Source organism: Telmatherina bonti (genome assembly GCF_933228915.1).
Source record: "Telmatherina bonti genome assembly, chromosome: 21".
Taxonomy (NCBI): Eukaryota; Metazoa; Chordata; class Actinopteri; order Atheriniformes; family Telmatherinidae; genus Telmatherina; species Telmatherina bonti.
In genome coordinates, this window is record NC_136630.1 from 25,872,328 (window position 1) to 25,893,101 (window position 20,774).

A 20,774-nucleotide genomic window follows, 5' to 3' on the forward strand; every position below is an offset into this window, starting at 1 on the left:
ATACAGGCCTAGATCTAAAAATAATGGTAGCCAGAGGTTAAATGCTTCGTTGTACGTTTGTTGAACCTGAAAATTCATCTCTGTTGTAAAGTTAAACAAATACTGAAGGACAAAGTGTTGCGAAACAGTAAAATGTTTAGCCTGTAATTCATATCTTGTAAGTATTAAGTGATCACAATAATAGTTTTTTTTGTTTTTGTTTAAATTAATCGTTTATCAGAACTGCCTTCTGCCAAATATCAATATCAATCAATCAGTCAATCAATCAATATAAAAAAATCTGCTTCAGCCTTAAAAAATCTGTATCGGGCCCAGATATTTAAGGGTGTTGTTTGTGGTTGGCCTTGGCTCTGCGTGACGTGCCGATTCTTTTCCACTTTACTAAAACACACGTTAAACAATAAATGAAAGAGGGAGATTGTCTCCTCACTTTAACCTTCTGGAGCTGCGTTGTTTCCTTTCTCCTCTACACATGCTTCTATGTCCCAAAGCCGCTGATGACCAGCACATCCATTTCCTCTTTATCTGTCAATGCTGAGCTACACAGACTTACTGCAGACTAGGAGGAGTCTGATGGTCTAATGAAGGTGTTCATGTGGATTTCAATCAGGGTTAACTGGTTGTGATGGATCATCTGAAGTAAGAGGAGGTTTAATTTGTTGTTGAAAGTTGAGGTAGATCCATTAGCATAGCGACTAAAGTCCTTTATGCAACTAGGGCTGGGTGATGTGACGATATATATAGTTTGGACGATAGAAAATGTCTGTTGTTTCATATGAGGCGCTATTGTTTACGCCACGATAAGGTGCTTTACTGCAGCAATCTACGACAAGATGCGCTTTACAGCATGCATGCTGCAATATGTAAATAAACATGGAGGCAGACGTGTTTCAGAGCAGGATAGTTCACTAAAAGATGACCAGCCAAACCAAACTGATGAGATTGTTCATAAAAGAGGGGAAATTTCTGTCTCATGGATGCGGTTTGGATATAAAAAGACCGAAGGGGAACTGACAACAGACTAGCTCACAGTCCCAACAACGAACTCCAACACAACTACCTCATCTTATCAGGATTAAGAATACAGAATACAGAATAAAGAATAGCGTCAACGAGTAAAAGCAGCAATAGCAGCGTCAAGTGGAGGCAAAAACTCATAATAAACGCCAGACGCAAACGCTGCAGCTGGTATTTACCCGCGAAACGCCATCCAGCCATAGTTCCCCCAGATGGAAGGAGATCACTGCTGCTGTTGCCAAGCACATCTGACACATAACTGATGACTGACACAAAATTACAAAATTAAAATAAAAATATTGTTATGTATATCGTTATGGGGATATAAAATTAGCTATAGTGTGATATGAGATTTTGGTCACATCGCCCAGCTCTTTATGAAACATGTTTAAATGAAAAGAAGCTTTTCTGAGGTCGAGCAGGATCACATGTTGCAGCATTTGCTCTGAAAACATTGCAGGAAGCAGCAGCGACATGCATCTTATCTGCATCAGTTTGCATATGCAAAAATAAATAACAGCAAGGTTTGTATAATTCTGCGATTGTGTCAGTGTAGCTCTCAGACCAGGTCTGTTTCATATCATATCCTCACCATGGTCATACCGAGCACCAGCGGCGTGATGAAGTAGATTGGTGGCGGGCTGTCACCCTGTCGCAGCTGGTGGAAGGTGTAGAAGAGATCCGTCCAACATACAATCCACAAAAGCAAGCCAAACGCCTGAAGGAGGGAGAGGAGGAAAAACAGAAAGCATGAAATATTATCCAAACAAAGCAGCAGGAAAACTGAGCATGTTCTCAGCCAGTCATGTGCATGTTTGTTTACGTTTCAGCTCTGTTATGATTACTGTTAATATTTTGGACAAATCGGCCTTCGTTCCACCCTCCTTACTGAAAACAGGTCCCTTATTTCTGTGCTTTGTGGTCTGGTGTTACCGTTTTGTAAATTCCCACAGCTTAGCTTTCCTGTAGGAAAAGTCCAACCAAAGTCAGTTTCCTCTCAGCCAATCAGATCTGAGCACCAGCTCCACAAACGTTTAAAGTATTTCACCTTAGAAGTTTCACTATGTTTCTGAAAAGATTTGAAGCAGTCAGCCCTGTAGTTGTTTCATTTATATCATATCAGCTCAGGGGTGTTAAACATGTGGCCCAGGGGCTGAAAGCGGCCCACCAGAGGGGTCCAATCTGCTCAGTGGGATGACTTTACTGGAAAAAAAAAGATATTAACAACAGTCTCTTATTTTTTTCAATGTGAAGCTGCATTTACAGTAGTTCCTACATCAATATAACGATCAAGAGATCAATGAACCAATAGCATTAATCCACAACACAAATATTGTTCAAAAATTGAGACCAAATCAATTAATCAAACAAATGTCCATATTTTGAGTCACGTTATTTTGCATTTATTACAACTCTGTCTTTGTTATAAGAACAAATACTTTCTAATTTAATTGATTCATTTAAATATCTAAGCAAATAAATAAAAATGTTAAATAATATTCTAGTTGTTTTTTGTGATTTTGATTAAACTGGAAATTACTGTGTTTATTGAAGTGATTGTGCACATGAACTGCTGTCACCACGCCTTCTCTGATTGGTCGGCTGTGGATCTGTTGGATGTGAATATTCAGGAAACATGACCTCAGTATGTTTTAATAAAATTCGCTGCATGGAACTCAGTCACTGATGTAAATGTTCACATTGACTTCACACTGATTGGACTGGAAAAATATTCCGATGCGAACTGTTCAGGCGAAGCATTTGGAGAAGGTTTGTAAAGGTCGTAAACCTGGAGAAGCAGCATGTAGGCGTAAATGCTGCAAACGTGGAACCAACTATAAGTACAGACTGAACTTTCACCACATGTAGACATCTGCTTGCTAACATGAACTTATCTTGCTTCTAATCATTTTATTTAATTAATGATTTTATTGTGATTTTTATAATTTGTTGCTGCTTTTTACGAATGCTTTCTTTGCAGCATCTATAATGATTTTAATGTTTTATGTAAAGCACTTCAAGCAAATAAACTTTCCTTACAAATGTTCTACCAGGACAAACGTTTTAATCTGAGTAATAAAACGAGAAAAGGCCACTAACATGAAGTGACCTACAATGTTCCTGTCTTTCAATGCAGCGTCCTCCTCTTATTGGACGTTCTCATGAATGAAATAAAAAACGACAAGATGTCCTGGTTTAACCTGACCCTGGAATGCACCGTTACTAAATCATTCATGGCTAGTTATTGACTTAACCCTGCAGAACGAGAACCCTCTCGTTCTGCTCCTGCAGTGGGAGTAATTACACTCTATATATCTTCCTGTCCTTTCTTGACATTAGTCCCACAGCTCCTCAGAAACCCACCTACATTTCTCAACAGGAATGTCACCATGGACACCAACATCTTCTACACGTCTGTTCAGTGAAGACACCCAAAATGTCACAACCACAGGTGAACGTAAAAGTAGCAACCGCTCCTGAGCTTCAGTCAAATTTGTTTGCTTAAATAATGAGGATCTATCTATCTTATCTATATCTATATATATGTATGTATGTACATATGTATATATCCAGTTCAGGGACCCTGAATTGGAATAAGTTGTTCAGAAAATGGAGAAAAATATCAAGTAAAATGAGGGAGAAAGGCTTCAAAAAGCCATGGCAAATCCTCCGCAGGAAGTGGAAATCCCTAAAACAATGCTATCTGGCATAAGCCACGATTCAAGATGAGATTATACAATGAATGACTGCTTATGCAGTGAACACCACTCAAAAACACTTGCAAATTGCACTTGTAAGTTTACAAATATTACTTATAGTTTCCAAAAAAACTGGAATGAAAACGCAGCTACTGTCGTGTGGATTGCAGCATAGTCGACTTTTAAAAAAAATTTGACTGACAGAAATTTATTATCCAGAATGATGAACTGGAATAGCTTAGTTTTCACCGTCTGCTGGAAGTTAAGTAAGGGATAATGCCCTCCGAGGTGTCCATTATCAGAAATTAATGGAAGACGAGGCGGCAACACCTCTGCGTCGTCCATTACCCCGCTTATACCATGGTCACTCACAAAGGAAATAATATAATATATATATATATACATATATATATATATATATATATATATATATATATATATATATATATATATATATATATATATATATATATATATATATACACGATCAATTAATAATGTTTTTTTTTACTCTTAAAACAATGTTATTAAGAGGGGGCTGAGTGGACTATTTAATGTCTCTTGTTGTTGCATTGCCAAGGTAAATTGCCGCACCTGCAGCTCGTTAGGCAGCAGATACTATTGCAACAAATCACTGATGATGGTGAAATATGATTGTGTTGCGGGATGTGTGTGACTGTGTGGTCAAGGGAGCTCAGTGTGTATTAATGTGAGTGAGTGAGTGCATGGCGCGCAGTCAGGTAATCCAGCCTGAAAGATAAGAGCGTTGAACGGAAGTGCCGCCCCCTCCCTTTAGCGGATTCCAATGAAATTATGGTGATTTTCTGAAAATGCATATTTCTTCACAATATGTAGGAAATCGGTTAGGAAGTGCAATGGCTGGTTTCTATAACAGCACAAGAAAAATTAGGCCATGGAAAAATTTTCTCCCTTTTCTACTCTGGTTATTGTTCAACCGATGGTCTAAATTAACCTGACAAAATAGAAACTGGCAGATAAGATACATTCATTAGTAACCATGGGCCGCTGTTTGACGTAGTCCTTCCAGTTATTCTTTTTTGCTTTTTAATTTGTCCATTTGTCGCTAAAATTTATGTTACCACGGTTACCAACTGGCGTTTAAGCCAGCGCAATGATTTAAAATTATTTGGCCATTTGACTGAACTTTTATTTAACTGGTGTCCTATATCACTATTTAACAGACACCCTGCAACCAATCAGAACACAGTATTCATGGTATAATCTGGAATACTTCAAGAGAGTCTGCATTGTAATTTTTCTTTTCCCTTTGTAGCCAAAAAACATTTTACCCTGGAACCCTGGAAACCTTGGCCGTACACATGTTTAATTTCTTGCTTTTTATGTTTCCAGACTAAAACATATCCAAATTAGTGACATATTTAAGTAGCAAAGTAGCTCGAACAGAAATATTTCATGAACTGATTCTGCACATATTTTGTTTGGTTTAAACCTGCATAATTCTTATAATCTGTAAAAACAGGAGGAGAAAGTTCCCTCCATGGATCTGCAAGATGGATTGGGGAAGTCAGCCGGATATCCAATCCATGACTCACGTCAATAACTGTAGATGCGTTTCTAGTACACCTAGAATTGTGAAACAAAATATTGCAATTAAAAATAAAGACAATAGAAGCACCTATATTTTGAAAAAAAGAATTAAATATTGCAAAAAAGTGTTTAGGCGCTCATGAGGTGGTTTTTCAGACGTTTTGATGACAAATGTATTACAAAAGTGTAAGGGAAATAATTTTTTTGCATTTACGTGTCCCCAGATATGACATAGGGGGTCATGTGACCAGTTCATTTCTAGTAAAGACGGTGTGGTGTGGAACAAACAACAGCAAAATTTAGAGTTTTAGAAAAGAAAACGAGGGAGAAAAGCTTCGAAAAGTTGTAGCAAATTCTCCGCAGCAAGTAGAAAACCCCAAAATAACGGTACTTGGCTACCTTGAAGAACCTGCAATTCTAAAATGTCATCCGCTGGACAGGATTTTATGAGAACTGCAAATTGCAATTATTGTTTGTCGAAACTTACAAATGTTGCTTTTATTTTGCTAACAAAAATGTAATGGAAACACAGCTATTGTCTTTCTTCATTTAAGGAATTCTGCAGCAACAGGAACTTTAACCTGAGATTCCCATGTTGTTGAAAGCCTAAATTCATTCATGAAGCGTATTTTTAACAGGCTTTTCAGCTAAATGCTGCTGTTGGAGCCAGACAGTTCAGACAGAAACAACCTTTTTCTCCTTATTTCACTTATTATAGTTTAATTCTGTTAGTTGGTCGGAAAATAAAAAGAGAAAAAGTTATTTTGGAACTTTGGGGAAATAAATCTCAGGGTCAAATCAGAGAATGTTATTTTTGACTAGTTTTAGGTTGCATTTAAAATGGTTAACAACAATACTTTCATCTTAGAAATTAAAAAAAATATTCAATTTATAAGTCAAAGAGATGCCAAAGAGCAGATTAATGCCTTTATCTCAAGCCAACTTGATTACTCTAATGCACTTTCTACTGGTCTTGCAAGACTTTATGCAGTTCTACAAGCTGGTTACTAACCAGAATCCTGAAAAGACAACACTTTGATTCAGTTGGCAGCTCTTTACTGGCTTCCCATTGCTTTCAGAGTTGATTTAACCCTTTATGGGGCAAAGGACTATTTTTGATCACTTCGTTTTCTTTCATATTCAGCATGAAACATTTTTGTTGTTGTTGTTGTTAATGTAACAACAGAATGGAGCTCTTGGTACATACCAGGACAATTTTAGGTTAAAATTTCTAATTTCAAAGTATTTATTTCATTGAGTGACACATAAAGGGTTAAAAGGCATTTTACTTAAATACAAATCTGTAAAGAGACAAGGACCAAGTTGCACGACGAATTTTTGTTGTAAATATAAACCACTGAGATAATCTGCAGCAATAGTTTACAGAGGGTAAACATCCAAAGCAAAGCTGGAGATACAGCATTTAAACATTTACATAGAAACAGTGAAAGCAGTTCCTCAGACTTTTTAAGAAACTTGAAATGACTTCCTGCAGATGACAAAAATACACATTCAAATCCTTCTATCACCAGATAGAAATTAGTGTGTTTTGACCATTTAATTTCATACCTGTAACTGAGACACAGGCTTAATGAACAAGGCGTGTATCTCAACCCTCAAACTTTATAAAAGATGGACGAAGCCAAAGTGACAAAAAGCTAATTTAAAGCTTGGTGAGCAGCTGACACTTTCACCATCTCGTTATTCCCAGAGGTTATAAAGATGGTCAAAGAAGTAGAGCTGAGAGGGGGGCTGGGAGTACAGGAGCGTATGATTGACATCTATCAGGTATCAACCTGCCTGTAGCTAAAAGCAAACCGAGCTAACCTGCTAACAGAGGTAGCCAGGCTAAAGATAAGGCGGACTGGTAATTAGCTAAAAACTGTGGTTGATCATCCTTCAGCCTCCTTGCCGCTAGATATCAAGTCGTTGTCAGTTAAAAGGACACGCCCCCAATTACTCTGAATTTCAAGATTATATAACATCTAAATGGACGAGTTATAAAATAAATTCACTCCCCCCACAGTTGTCATGAAGGTAAGCCTGATCCATTAAACTTTAAATGTTTGTTTTACCAGGCTGTAAACATGTTTATTTCTGCTGTGAAATTGGTCTTTTTAACTCTATGGGGATCGACTCCAGTTTGGAGCCCCAAGTGGATGAGGGGGACTTCCATTTTTTGGCACTATTGCATAGACTTTACTTTGAACCGCTTGTATTCAAGATTGAAACTGTTTTTATATTGTTTTTAAATGTCTTGTTATCAACTTTTTAAATGTGAATGTTTTGGGGTTTTTTTTTTAATCTTTATGACTTGCTTTTATCTTGTAAAGCACTCTGTGTTGCCTTTGGCATGAAAAGTGCTTAAGAAATACAGTTTGATTTGATCTGATTTAACATGATTTTAAGCCAAGTTTTTACCATAAAATTATGCAAACTGTCTGAGAAACTAAATGTATACTATATCGCCACAAGTATTCACTGACCCATCCAAATTTCGTATGACGATATCTGAAAAGTCAAGTCTGTGTGGCCTGTAAACGGCCATGCACAAGATTAGTGGAATGCTAAACACAAGTGTATTATATTCAAAAGAGAGGTAAATGATTAAAGTAATATCTTGGAACTAAAATCTGATGTAATTATTGCTGCTGAAAGTTCACTTCTTCTTGGAGTCCTGACTGGATACTACATAAAACTGGGGGGCGTGGCTTCATTTAAAATAACTGGAGCATCTGTTTCAGTGAAAACATGGTTATTATCTAAAATGTTTTGTTTAAAAAAAAAATCTTACATTTAATAGAGCCATATTCAGACCTGAATGAATGAATGAATGAATGAATGAATGAATTCTCACCGTTTTGAACCTGTTCAGAAGGGACATCATGATGTATCCTTTGTTGTTCCTCTTGAGATAAAAGAGGTAGATCGGGGAGGCTGCCCACAGGTAGATGCATGGCAACCATGACAGCACAGAGAGCTGGAAACACTCCGGGAGGTCGGGTCGGTCCGTGTGGAACGTCTCGTTGGCAACCTGTGGAGGGACACCCGGTTGTTAACAACACTTCAGTTTACATGACATCGTGTATTTATACAGACAATAAAGCTTGATGAGGTGTCAACTTCTCTTTAGTATAAAATCAGATATCTCAACAACTGATTTATTATAACCAAGTTAAAATTTATCACATTACAAGCAATAATCAAGGTAAAACAAATGTGTGACTAAATCTTTTCTGTTTTTATTTTGAATAGTTGAATCGATGTAGCAGGATTGGTTGGGACGTCTCCAAGGTGCATAAGGAGAAACTATAACTCATTAATGAATAACGTACTTTCTGAGCTACAGACTGCACCTGGATATAAGTAACACCTTCACCGAGCGTGCAGCAGCTCTGTTTCCTTTTTTTCACAGCAACATTGACAGCCTTTAACTATGCCTTTAACATGCACAACATGATTCGTTAGCCAGTATAAATCCATACACAGGGTTCAGATTGTGTGAAAAAAGTAATGACTTAAAGCCTGGAAATGACAGTAGTCACATGAATGAAACACTCAGCTCTAAGCTTTAGTCTGAAATTAGGTGATAAACAATAGCACATAAGATGCTGCAGCATAATTATCTGTCTAAATAAACACCTGATAGCAATGACTTCAGTGTTTCCTCTACATCACTGTTTAGTACGCGTACCCCTGGGGGTACTTCAAGGCATTCCAGGGGGTACGTGAAATTTTTTTTTAAAACATATATCTTTTTATGTTTTCTTTAAAACATCCTTAAATAAAATAAAATCTAAAATTATATAAACATTCAATATATTTTAATAAATGGAAGTGTACATTTATAAACTGAATTTTCATTTAAACTTACACCATTTTATTCCTCAAAAAATCCCACATTGACATGAATTGAATCTCACCCGTTACAAGCCAAATCATGTCCGTCAGTCACTGTTGCCTTGACAACGCAAAAGATAGAGTCCTGGTTGAAGCGTAGTAGAGATTAAAGTTAAAAAACTAAACACAAATGACAAAGTGATGTTTTTCCATGTTTCTTTCTTAACCACATGAACTTTGCAGTGGTGGAGATACTAGGCTGAAAAAATATTTTACAAGGGGTACTGTGTTGCTAAAAGGTTGAGAACCGCTGCTCTACATCAGGGATCCTCAATCCAGGTCCTCAAGAACCGGAGTCCTGCAGGTTTTCCAAGGTCCCAGCTGCAACACACCTGATTCAAATCAATGTGTTTTTAGCAGACGTGTGCAAAGCTTGTCTGAGTCTGGCGTGTTCCAGCAGGGACACTAGGAAAACCTGCGGGACGCCGGGCCTTGAGGAGCAGGAGCGCCGCCACAGCTATTTTAGCGCCACACCTTCAAAAAGCTGAGAATTAAATCATTTACATACATTATCAGATTGAGATATAAAACAAAGCAGCGCAGGAGACGGCGGTGGTCTATAAATACATAGCTTCAGCTACACTGCTCAACACTGCCCCCAAGGTTTCTGGTGGTACTACAACAGGCACACGTAAAGCATGCAGAACATAAACTAAAGGCTCTGTAATTATCTTTAGCATAAATGGGCTTTTATTGGCAACTGACATGAGGTAAACAATCTTCAGTGTGTCCTGCATGAAGAGAAAGGATCTCTGTGGAAAGAAATCATGGATGCGGCGCTACGTCGCTAAATATATGCAACCATTTTAAACAGCCAAAAAACTTTGTTTTTTTAACACAAGTGACAAATTTATATGAAAAATATTAAGTTTAATGCTGGTTGTTTTTTTTTGTTTGTTTTTTTTCATCATTATGTGTTTTTAGGACATAAAGGACTAAAATGAAAAATAGAAATCAAATTTGGTGGTAAATAAACTCAACTGATCTGTAATTCAGACAAATAAAACCTTACAACTAACTTTTCACATTGCTGTACAGGAAAAACTCCAAGTTTCAGCCCTTCCTGAAAAGGTCAACCTCGGGGCTTTTTACCACGCTCCCTGGACTAACATTTAAAGTCCCACCCAGAGACAGGACATGGGTTAACACAGCTGCCAGCCTCCAACCACTTTCCATACATCAGTGAAAGGAGGTGGTGGCTCGCTGCTTGGCTGCTGTGGTGTGTGAGGCTGCTATAAAACATCCCTCACTACTACAGATGGTCTAAACATTTTTAAACATTTGGTTTCATCACTCTTCCTGACAGCAAAAAGGAGCCACAAGCATACAGATCCAGAGACGCGGCAGAGCAGGGTTAAGACGTAATGCTGATGGAGCGAAGGAAGTGTCTATACAAGATGTTCCACATGGAATAATTATTTGTATTAAACCCTTTAACGCTCCCGCTACTTGCCGTATGATTTATCTTCTGATGGCTCAAGAACAATAAGCGAGCCAGAGAACGTCCGGATGAGAAAGGTAAACATGAATCACACTGCAGTGAGACGTAACCGTGACTCTGCTCCTCTGGACAAACACATCTGAAGGCCCACCCACAGACACAACTAAGATAAACACAGCTGCCAGCCGCCTTTATAACCACACCCAGCTGCTGCAGCACGTTGCTACAACTAAATCCGAGTAGGAGAGTTGTAGTTAAAGGAGGCGACGTTTAACGCACCAGGGCCAGTGGTGTAGTGGTCCCTCAAGAAGTGGGTTTACTCTCAATTTTTCACCCTTGTTTTAAAAACATAAAAGTAGCCCAGAAAAGTTAGTTTACTCTAAAAATACATCAGTGTATCTGCTCTTTGTCACATAATTCCTGCTCTTCGGTTTCAAGAAAGAAGAGTTATGACTAAAACAGTACTGGAACACAGACTGGTGAGAGACAGGCTCATAGACATATACATATATCTTTATTATGTCTATGTTCAAGTTAAAGTTCAAGCCCCAGACAGCTAACAGCACCAGTGTTGCATAGCCAACCTTAGCTGAGCTGCTGGTCTATGGAGGAACATGTGTAGGGATGTTTGTCATCGTAAAAGCAGCATCGCAGGGGTTTAGAAGTGGGTCCACTCAAAGCTGACTAAAAAAGAAGTAGATATACTCTGCATATCTGCGTATAACCTGGACTACAGGCGTTCACTTCGTCTCTCCACAACTAAAAGCCTCATTTACATGTAAATGCAGTGTTTTCAGTTTTAAAAACAAGGCTGACTGTACTTGAGATCTAATAGCAGCTCATCAGAAAAATTTTAAAAATTATCAGATCAGACCTAAATAAAAAGTTATTTTACTGGACTTTTCTGTTTTAGCTCAACTAGAATTCAATTAAATTCAATTTATCTTTATTTGTACACTACCAGTCAAAAGTTTGGAACCACTTTCCCATTGGAAAAATGTGTACAGCACCGCTTTACAACAATGTTATCTTAAGGCACTTTACAGATTAATCAATTCCAGCCAATTCATAATAAATAGCATGGCTAAGGAAAGCACACACATGGAATCTTCACTTTGATCCCATCAGGCATTTTACAACCTCAGCGAAGTCATCATACTGTTAAAACTTGCAGCTCGCTTCAGAAAGTAGGTTAAGATAAAAGCATATAGAAAGTTGAAAGCATCGTATTACGAGAAACCCCTGAGGAGCAGCAGCAGGTGGGTGAAGCTGCCAGTGTGTGTTTGCTTTGTGTTTATATGACTGAAAAGGCTGCAGAATGATGGTCTGGCTACTGTATTATTTCTTCCAAATTGAAATTTAAAGAAAAAAAAAAAGACTAGCAAAAAAATTGTCCATTTTTTTGGTCATTTTTTCATCTACAAAAATCAGTAATATCGAGCAATCATGAGAATCGCAATTTAAATAGAATCGGCACCAAAAAAAAAAAAAAAAAAATCAGAATTGAATCGAATCGGGACAAAAGCATACAGTCACAGTCCTGGTAAACAACGTGACTGAACTTTAGCTCGCTTACCTCCGCTAGCTGGTAAGCTCCTGTTAGCTCCAGTTAGCTTCAGGTTAGCTCTTAACCGAACAAACCCAGTTAACCGTTATCTATCTATCTATCTATCTATCTATCTATCCGTCCATCAGAGCATGTTTTAAATGGAAGCTCAATAAAGGTGGAGGTTCTTAGTTGACCTCCAAACAGCAAACTTAGTAGAAAACTTTGGACTTTTTGCTCTTTTGAAGCTGTAAAACAGGAAAAATTGGGACACTGAACAACATTGAACACTTGGTGGGGGGTGAATAGTACTGAATAGTATTATTGATTGAAATGTCCAAACCTAGCACACGTGAACAGGGACTTACAAAACATGAAATCAATAGAAAATTGATTTAACAACATTCAGTCAGACCTGAGACAAAGCATTGGAAGTTGGCAGCATATTTTCTGTCTCTGCTCTATTCTGCCTTATGGTTTGTTAGATTTATTGATTTTAGCCTCAGTTATTCTCCATTCAAACACCAAGCAGCATTTCTGTCTCTGTAGGGTAAAAGTCAAATTTACACGTTCCCATGTTTGCATATTACACTGCACATGCGGGACAAAGCAGTGATCAAATACCATGACAAATAACCGACCACAAAGACTTTTTCTGTTTGCAAAGACATCCCCATGACACATCATTTGTCTTGTTAAAAGAGGAAGTAAATGTTCCTACATTGTATGTTCACGTGAGCAAATAAGGTGTAAAGAAAATAAACCGCCCGAAGGTAAAAGCTTATGTATCATTAAAGTTTTGTGTAAATGCACTGATGCATCTTGCAGAATATTTTGCAACCAGAACTGTTTCTGCTGATGATGACAGCCTAACAGAAGCTGCTCCAACATGTCCTAAACATGGCGATCAGTGGCATTTAGTCATTCATGGTGGCTCCCACCTCAACTGAAACATGAAACTTTAACAAAAGCAGAGAAGAAAAGGCCGAGGTGTTTTCTAGTACCACCAGCCTCACCCGTTTTTATCTCTGCTTTTGTAACTGAGATAAGAAGCAGACAGTGTTTAACGACAGCTCAGGCATGAGTCTTTTGCTCTGTGGGATTGTTGCGTAAGTATGTGGTTACCACAAAGCAATGCCACAGTTTGGTGATTCTTTTTATCCAAGTGTTGCTTGGTATAAAGAAACCATGATGGTCAGATTAGAAAAGAAAATACTTAATAAATGGTACTAATTAGGGGTGTAAATTACAAGTTTAGATACAATAATACACACAAGATACACACCAAACCTTTGGATATTAATGTTTTCCGCATCAACGCAAACATGAACGATTTGATGTTTTCTCTCTCAACATTCAGGCTGAGGTTTATCTGATTTTTAACGCTGTGTTTACACAGAAAAATCAGCTCCATCATGAGTGTAAGAGTTCATATACAGGCTTGTTTCCTCACCAGGGGGGCGCATTACAGAACTCAGACTGGATCGGGCTTGCTGTATTTGTGAGGCGCAAAAATAATAATTATTTTGACAATATAGAAGGTTTTTATGTTGTTAATTGTGATACCGCAGCACTATAAAGGACAAAAGCTGTATAGTAGATGTGTGTGAAGCCACTAAACCAGCATGCCATGTCTTGTGTGAAACCTTCTATTAGTTTTACTGTTGTTGACCCCTGACCATACATCTGGTCAATTTAACCCTATTTCCACCAACCAATTTAACTCAGGACCTAGACAGCAATAGGTGCTTCAGCTACAATATCGTGACACCACAGCAGAGTGATACCTTCCTTGAATTATAAGGGCGAACAGATTGACATTAAGCATTTGGTTTTCTTTCTTTCTTCCTGGCATGTGGCTTTAAAAGTAAAAAAATCCACTGTCTATCAAAACGCGGAGCTGTTCTGCTACGTCTTAATGCTGAGTCCCACAGGAAGGGATGATTTGATTTGAATACTCTGGCATCTTATCAGTTTTTGTCTGTAGAAATGCAAAGAAATGTGTACCAAGTCAGTGGAATCTACTGGTACTACTGGTCCCTACGCCGGCCCCTACATGCTACTCCCATGGTTAGCCTGTAAAATGGGAGTTTTCTGGCCAAAACAGGGTACTAGATGGGTATGATTATAACTGACGTGAAAATATCCAGAGAATCTGATGATATCCTGATTATCTGGTACAGGACGTAATCAAAAGGGGTCTTCTCAGATGATTCTTGATATTCTCTGTATTTTTGCCAACCCAATGCGGTCTCCACGGTTCAAAAGAAAGGCATCGTTGAAACACAGTGACGTTACATGAAACCCATAAATAGACACATCTAGCCATTAAATTTAAATGGGTGGGTGTGTCCAAACTTTTGGCTGCTTTTGTACATCAAAGTACAAGTATTGTTGCTCCCTCATGCTGATCTGAGGTGTTTTAGTAAGGGCTGCATTCCACTTTGGCACCAGAGCATGCTGGTTTGTTGGACCTCCTCTAAATGGAATGCAGCCATTATTAATATATCTTGTTATGTTTCAAGGCGAATAGTCTTCGTGGTGTTACGATTGGCTTTGCAATGTGGATGCTGCCTCCTGTAAATCCAACAGTGGTGATGTACTGGACATCTTAATTTGCCCTTGTCTGAATTTTCCGGTGCAGGAAATCCAATATCAGTTTCTCTATTTCCTTACTCAACAAAAGGCCTGTAAATAGTGACAGAAACTGATTGTAGAACCTGCCATGTGTTACATCCCACGTCTTCCAAGGAACAAACAGGGAAATTGCTCGAACAGGCAAACAATCTATGAATGATGAAAAGCAAAACACACAGAAACCAACATTGTTCATCGTACACCTCTATTATCATGTCAGGATTGATTTGTCTGCTTTTGTTGCTCTGTTATTGCATTCAGCCGTGGTAGATTTGATAAACCATAGACACCTTTATCAGGAAATGAGTCCATTAAAAGAAAAGTGTTTCTATCTTTTTAGTTTCTGTATCAGCTCTATCCAATCTCATCTGCCTCAGGTGAGACTCACTGTCCTGCATGCACACAAACGTGCTACTTTAACCCAGCTTTAGAAGTTCCTCGTAGTGAGACATCTCCATAGACTACACCCTGACTCATCTGTCAGATCTTTATCAAGAAGTTGCAGCTGTCATGTAGCTCTCTCTTCATTAACCTTACACCACCTTGACAATATCTCCAGGTGATTCGATCTGATGTTTAATGTTTCCTGAGCTAACTGGTTTCCTCTCATTGGCTGCAGCTGCACTGATAATCGGCTATCAGAACAAAAACAAAGCATGAACACGACATGTTTAGGGTTTAAACTTCATGTTCAACAACGTTTATATCAGAGCTGAAACAGACTGAACATTTTCTCAGGATGTCATGCTAAAGATGTCCTATAAGAGGACATTAGATGGAGACAGACTTAGTCGTGAAGCCATTGGTAGAAAAATGGCGCCACTTCAAAATTAATTTGGTAAATAAAATAGCAAAAAATGATTTGAACCAAAGTGTTTTGTTTAGGTTTCAGTAAGCAAACGTCAAGGACAATAAATACTGATGAGTAAAAAGGACAAGTGTTAAAAAGTGGAATACAAGACATCTTTTTATTCCTGTGTCCACATCACAATAGACTTTTTAATTCCCCTTTAATTCAGAATAAAGATTAAATTCTCTTTAGAAAGATTTAAAATGATCTTGTAAACATCTAATTCAGAATTAAACTTAAATCTAAAGTAAGTGGCCGGTTTATTCTGATTTTAAGTCCAAAGTGAATAATTCTACGATCATGTATACGTTTAGGGCTGGGTGATACGACCAAACTCTCATATCCCAAAATAGCTCATTGTATATCCCCATAACAATATATATAACGATATAAAATTGTTTGTATAAAATTGTATCAGTCATCAGTTATGTGTCAGATGTGCTTGGCAACAGCAGCAGTGATCTCCTTCCATCTGTGGGAACTATGGCCGTATGGCGTTTCACAGGTAAATACCTGTTGCAACATTTGCGTCTGTAGTTTATTATGAGCTTTCGCCTCCACTGGACGCTGCTTTTGTGGCTTTTGCTCATTGACTCTATTCTTTATTCTGTATTCTTTGTCCTGATTCTTGGGCAGGTGATCAAATTAATTAGTTGTGTCAGAGTCCGTTGTTGGGACTGTGAGCTAGTCTGTTGTCGGTTCCATGTCGGTCTTTTTATATCCAAACCGCATCCATGAGACAGAAATTTCCCCTCTTTTATGAACAATCTCATCAGTTTGGGTTGGCTGGTCATCTTTTAGTGAATTACCTGCTCTGAAATGCGTCTGCTACCGTCTTCCTCCATGTTTGTTTTTATATTGCAGCCTGCATGCTGTAAAGCACATCTTGATGTAAAATATTGCAGTAAAGGACCTTATCATGCCGTAAACTATAGAGCTTCAAACGATAGCCATTTTCAATCGCCCAAAGGATATATATCGTCATTATCGCCCAGCCCTGTATACGTTCATTATGCTTTAAATAAATCCCAGTCCTTCTGCGCATGTTGGTGACGCACATATTCATCCATGACTCCCCGAAGGTAGCGTTGGACTTGAGCTGAGACCAACCCCTAAAAATAATCAAGAACAAAATGGTTTTTACTGTGTGGTCATCCACATTGTGGCTGAAAAGAAAGCAGGAACTGGAATTTTTTTTCTTCCAGTAGATATGTCACATGCGCCCCTTGTCCAATCAGAGTCCTTCCTAGCCCCCAGATCTAAAGCAGAATTAAATAAAATCGATTATTTTCTGTTTTCCGTGTAAATGTGGAGGGTACTTTAACTCCAAATGATTTAATTCAGATTAACTCATCCTGAATTTAAAAAAAACATAATGTAACCAGGGCTGCACGGTGGTATAGTGGCTACCACTTTGGCCTCACAACAAGAAGGTTGCTGGTTTGCCTGGCTTGGACAGTGGCCTTTCTGTGTGGAGTTTGCATCTTGTCCTTGTGTATGCATGTGTTCTCTCTCAGTACTCCGGCTTCCTCCCACCATCCAAAGACATGCATGTTGGGTTAATTAGTTACTCTAAATTGCCTGCGAGTGTGAGTGGTTGTTTGTCTGTGTGGCCCTGCGATGGACTGGCGAGCTGTCCAGGGTGTACCCTGCCTTTTGCCCAAAGACTGCTGGGATAGGCTCCAGCTTCCTCGGGACCCTTCATCGGACTAAGTGGTTAGGATAGGAAAATGTAACAATTCTCCAACACCAAGCCACTTTTTTTTTATTTTCAGTCAGCATGTTTTTGTTTTTTTTTAAGTGACAAAATAAATGTAGAAGCTGAACTTTTTTTTATCTCAATCAACAGCCAGACATGATTTCAGGACAGCCTCCACTGTCACATAATAAGGTTAAAATTTTGTCAAATGAATGAATCAGTAGATAGAACAGCGATGAGATCAACCAAAACAAAAAGTCAGAACTTTGTAGAAATAACACACAGGCCAACAGCGACCAAGCCTTTTCTCATCTGAATATCATTCACTAAGTCTTGGCTTTCCGGAGAAAAAATGTTCACTGGCGCTAGTCACCGTGTTACCATGGTAACATATCCGTGTTGTCTATCTTGTCCATCTTGTCCAAAACATTACCCACAATTTCAATAATTTTTTCAACGTCGCTTCTTCAGAACTTTAAAAAAGTCTTCAGACATCTTTCTTCTTTTTTATTATCTATGTCATTATTTTGCAAGAAAAACAGGAAATATGTGCTAAGACTTGTTAAAAATGTATGAAGAAATGGAAATATATACATATTCTTCAGGAAAAAACAGTAGTTCTTAGGAATTGATGTAACACTGGTTCACCTTAAGGGCTTGCTGCATTATTATGCATGAGAAAATTCAAACTCCACTCATCCTTCTGAAAAAAGTACGGGTAGCAGACTCGAGATGAGTGAAAGAGTTGCCAGTGTTCAAAGAAAAATTGATGGACCTGACTTGAAGTGGATGGAAATAAGATTGCTCAAGATCACTTAAAAAGATCACAAGAAAGTCTGGTTGCTGCAAAGCAAACAAAAGAATATTCAAATAAACCAGGGAGAGTCATTTATGGCAGCAGAACCAATGTGGAGTCAAGTTAGCAAACCTTCACATTTTCATTTACTACAAATGTTATTTTGTGCATCTTAATACTTTAAAAACTCTGTGTCCTGGGCTTGTATGATGACACAGTAACATCTACCATGTGGATTTTATAAAGCCGCTGCTGCCCAGCATCGTCCAAGGCGGAGAAACCGAACTGTACAACTTTTACATCTGGGACGCAACGTGACATTTCAGCAGGCACAAAGCAAAACTTTATTTCATTGAATAAGGAACTGGCTGTTTTCAACACGCAACATAGCTGATTCAGCAAAGAAATGAAAGAAGATAAAAAAAAATAGAAAGAGACAAAATAAGGGTCATCGTAAGATCGTCTTTTGCTGGCTGGAGAGAGCTAACAGGTCAGGTAGGATGCAATATGGATGCTGGATTAGCTGTCAATAGGGGTGCGTGACGGGGAAAATGGCAAAACTTCTGTAGTGCATGTTTTTTTTAATTAGAAATGTTGAAACAACAAATTGAAATTTAGGTAATGCAAAATGTATTCATAAAACTGAGATCAATTTTCTATAGCTTCACTTTCCAGATGACGACAATCGTTAAGTTTCCATTATAGCTCTTAGCTAAATTAAAAGCGATATTTCTTCGATTTAGACAAACTACAGTTGCAAATACAGGTGTTTCCACTGAACGGTGTTTAGCGCATAAACCACAGCTATCATGCAAGGCAGCCACATAACGTTATATGAACAGTTTTCTGCTTGCTGCGGAAGATTCGCCACAGCTTTTGAAAGCCCTTCTACAACATTTTCCTTTTTAATTCATTGTAAAACTCTAACATTCCCTGTTGTTTGCTCCACACTATGCCATCTTTACCAGAAATGAACCAGTCACATGGCCAGTTCCTGTCTGCAGTTACATCATGTCTGGGGACAAATAAAAGTGAAAAAATAGTTTCTTTTGGATATTCCTGTCTGTCGAAACATAAAAAAACCCCACCTCAATGCAACAGAAAAAAATTTGAGCGATGTTGGTGTTTCCATTGCAATATTTTTGTTGCAATATTCAAGATTTGTACGATTGTAGGTGTAATGGAAACACCAATAACGACCCTACTTTGTGTGACATACGGATGCTCAAGGAAAGGTTTTCTGTGTCAATTCCGTCCAAAATCTGACAGAGGTAACATCAAATTACCATTTTTAAAACAAAACTCATATAACTTTGTTCAAAAACCCCGGCAGTAAAAATGTACAATCAGAAACTTCATAAATGAGGAGATGTGGTTCACCGTAGTGACAAGGAACCTACATGCCCAGCATCTCTCATTGCGATAATGCCAAGTTCTGATTATTTCATTCACTACTGAGTTATATTCACCTGGAAATGATCTAACAGCTCATTACCTCTCATATTAGCCGCTAACGCTAAGAATGCAGGCTCGGCTATGTTCAATACACACCCAGTGTAGAAGTGACGTCACCGCACACATATACATACTCCAAAATAAATCCGACAACAGACCGGTAAATATAGAAAACAGCCTTTAAACGCACTGTGTTTCATCAAGTCTTGTAGATGCATCAGATCACATTATTACAGTAATCTGATTACTCCCAGATATTTCATATAGATGTTTATGTAAATGAGCTCAACGTTTTATAAAAACTGTTGACTGAGAATGCCTTTAATATTCTAGAAAAATTGGTATTGCATAAATATCCGTAAATTAATCAGTATATAATCAGATTTAATTGAAATTTAATTGAATCAGGCTGTTGTGAATCAGATCAAATCAACACAGGAAATTAGGTGGAACCCAGCCCTGTTTCAGTGATGGGAGAACAGAAATTGATAAACTGGACTGATAAAAATTATTATAAAGTACAAGGACCAGAATGACTTTCTGTAGATGAGGCCTGTTAATATGCGCAGACTAGGACGAGCTAGCATAAAGTTACGTAGAACTGACAGACGATCCCTTCTAGTGTGAATAAACTAGAAAGACTGTGAGAAAAGAATCTGCAACACGTCCTCCATCTGTTCTCTGTTACACTGAAAAGCTGTCCACTCTCAATGGGAAGTTAATGACGATGAAGGCAGCAGGGGACAGGAACTGCTGCTGGCTATGTTCACTTACAAACAGCAAGGAAAACATTAGCATGTTATTCATTCAATTACACCAAATTCACTAAAAGCAGATTGAAACTGGACAAAAGCTTCTAATTTTGCGTAGATCTGTAGTTAAAGCTGGAATAAAGATGCAATTTTAAAGACATAAGAAATTACATAAGGAGGAAATGGCTGTACGTATACTCACCCTTTATCAAATCCACCTTGTTAGTACTGAGTTGGGCTTCTTTGTTTGCTTCAGAACTGTCTTAATTTCCCATCGTAGATTTCACACGGTGTTGGGGGCCAGGCTGCCCATCCATGAGGAAAACCTCCATTTCCACCACATCCCAAAGCTGCTCTAATGGATTGAGATCTGGGGCCTTCTTTATAAAGCTGGTGCTAGGTATTAAACTCTG

General features: G+C 38.2%; 1 protein-coding gene across 1 annotated transcript in view; it reads right to left on the reverse strand.

Annotated features, from left to right (window-relative positions):
* The window catches only part of abcc3 (ATP-binding cassette, sub-family C (CFTR/MRP), member 3), a 101,400-nt gene that overhangs the window by 67,388 nt on the left and 13,238 nt on the right, over nucleotides 1–20,774 (reverse strand). Inside the window, exons 2-3 of the mRNA XM_079261396.1 lie at nucleotides 8,143–8,319; nucleotides 1,610–1,735 (exon numbers count right to left, since the gene is read on the reverse strand). Of these exons, the coding sequence (XP_079117522.1) occupies nucleotides 1,610–1,735; nucleotides 8,143–8,319 (303 nt within the window). The remainder of the gene's footprint in view (nucleotides 1–1,609; nucleotides 1,736–8,142; nucleotides 8,320–20,774) is intronic.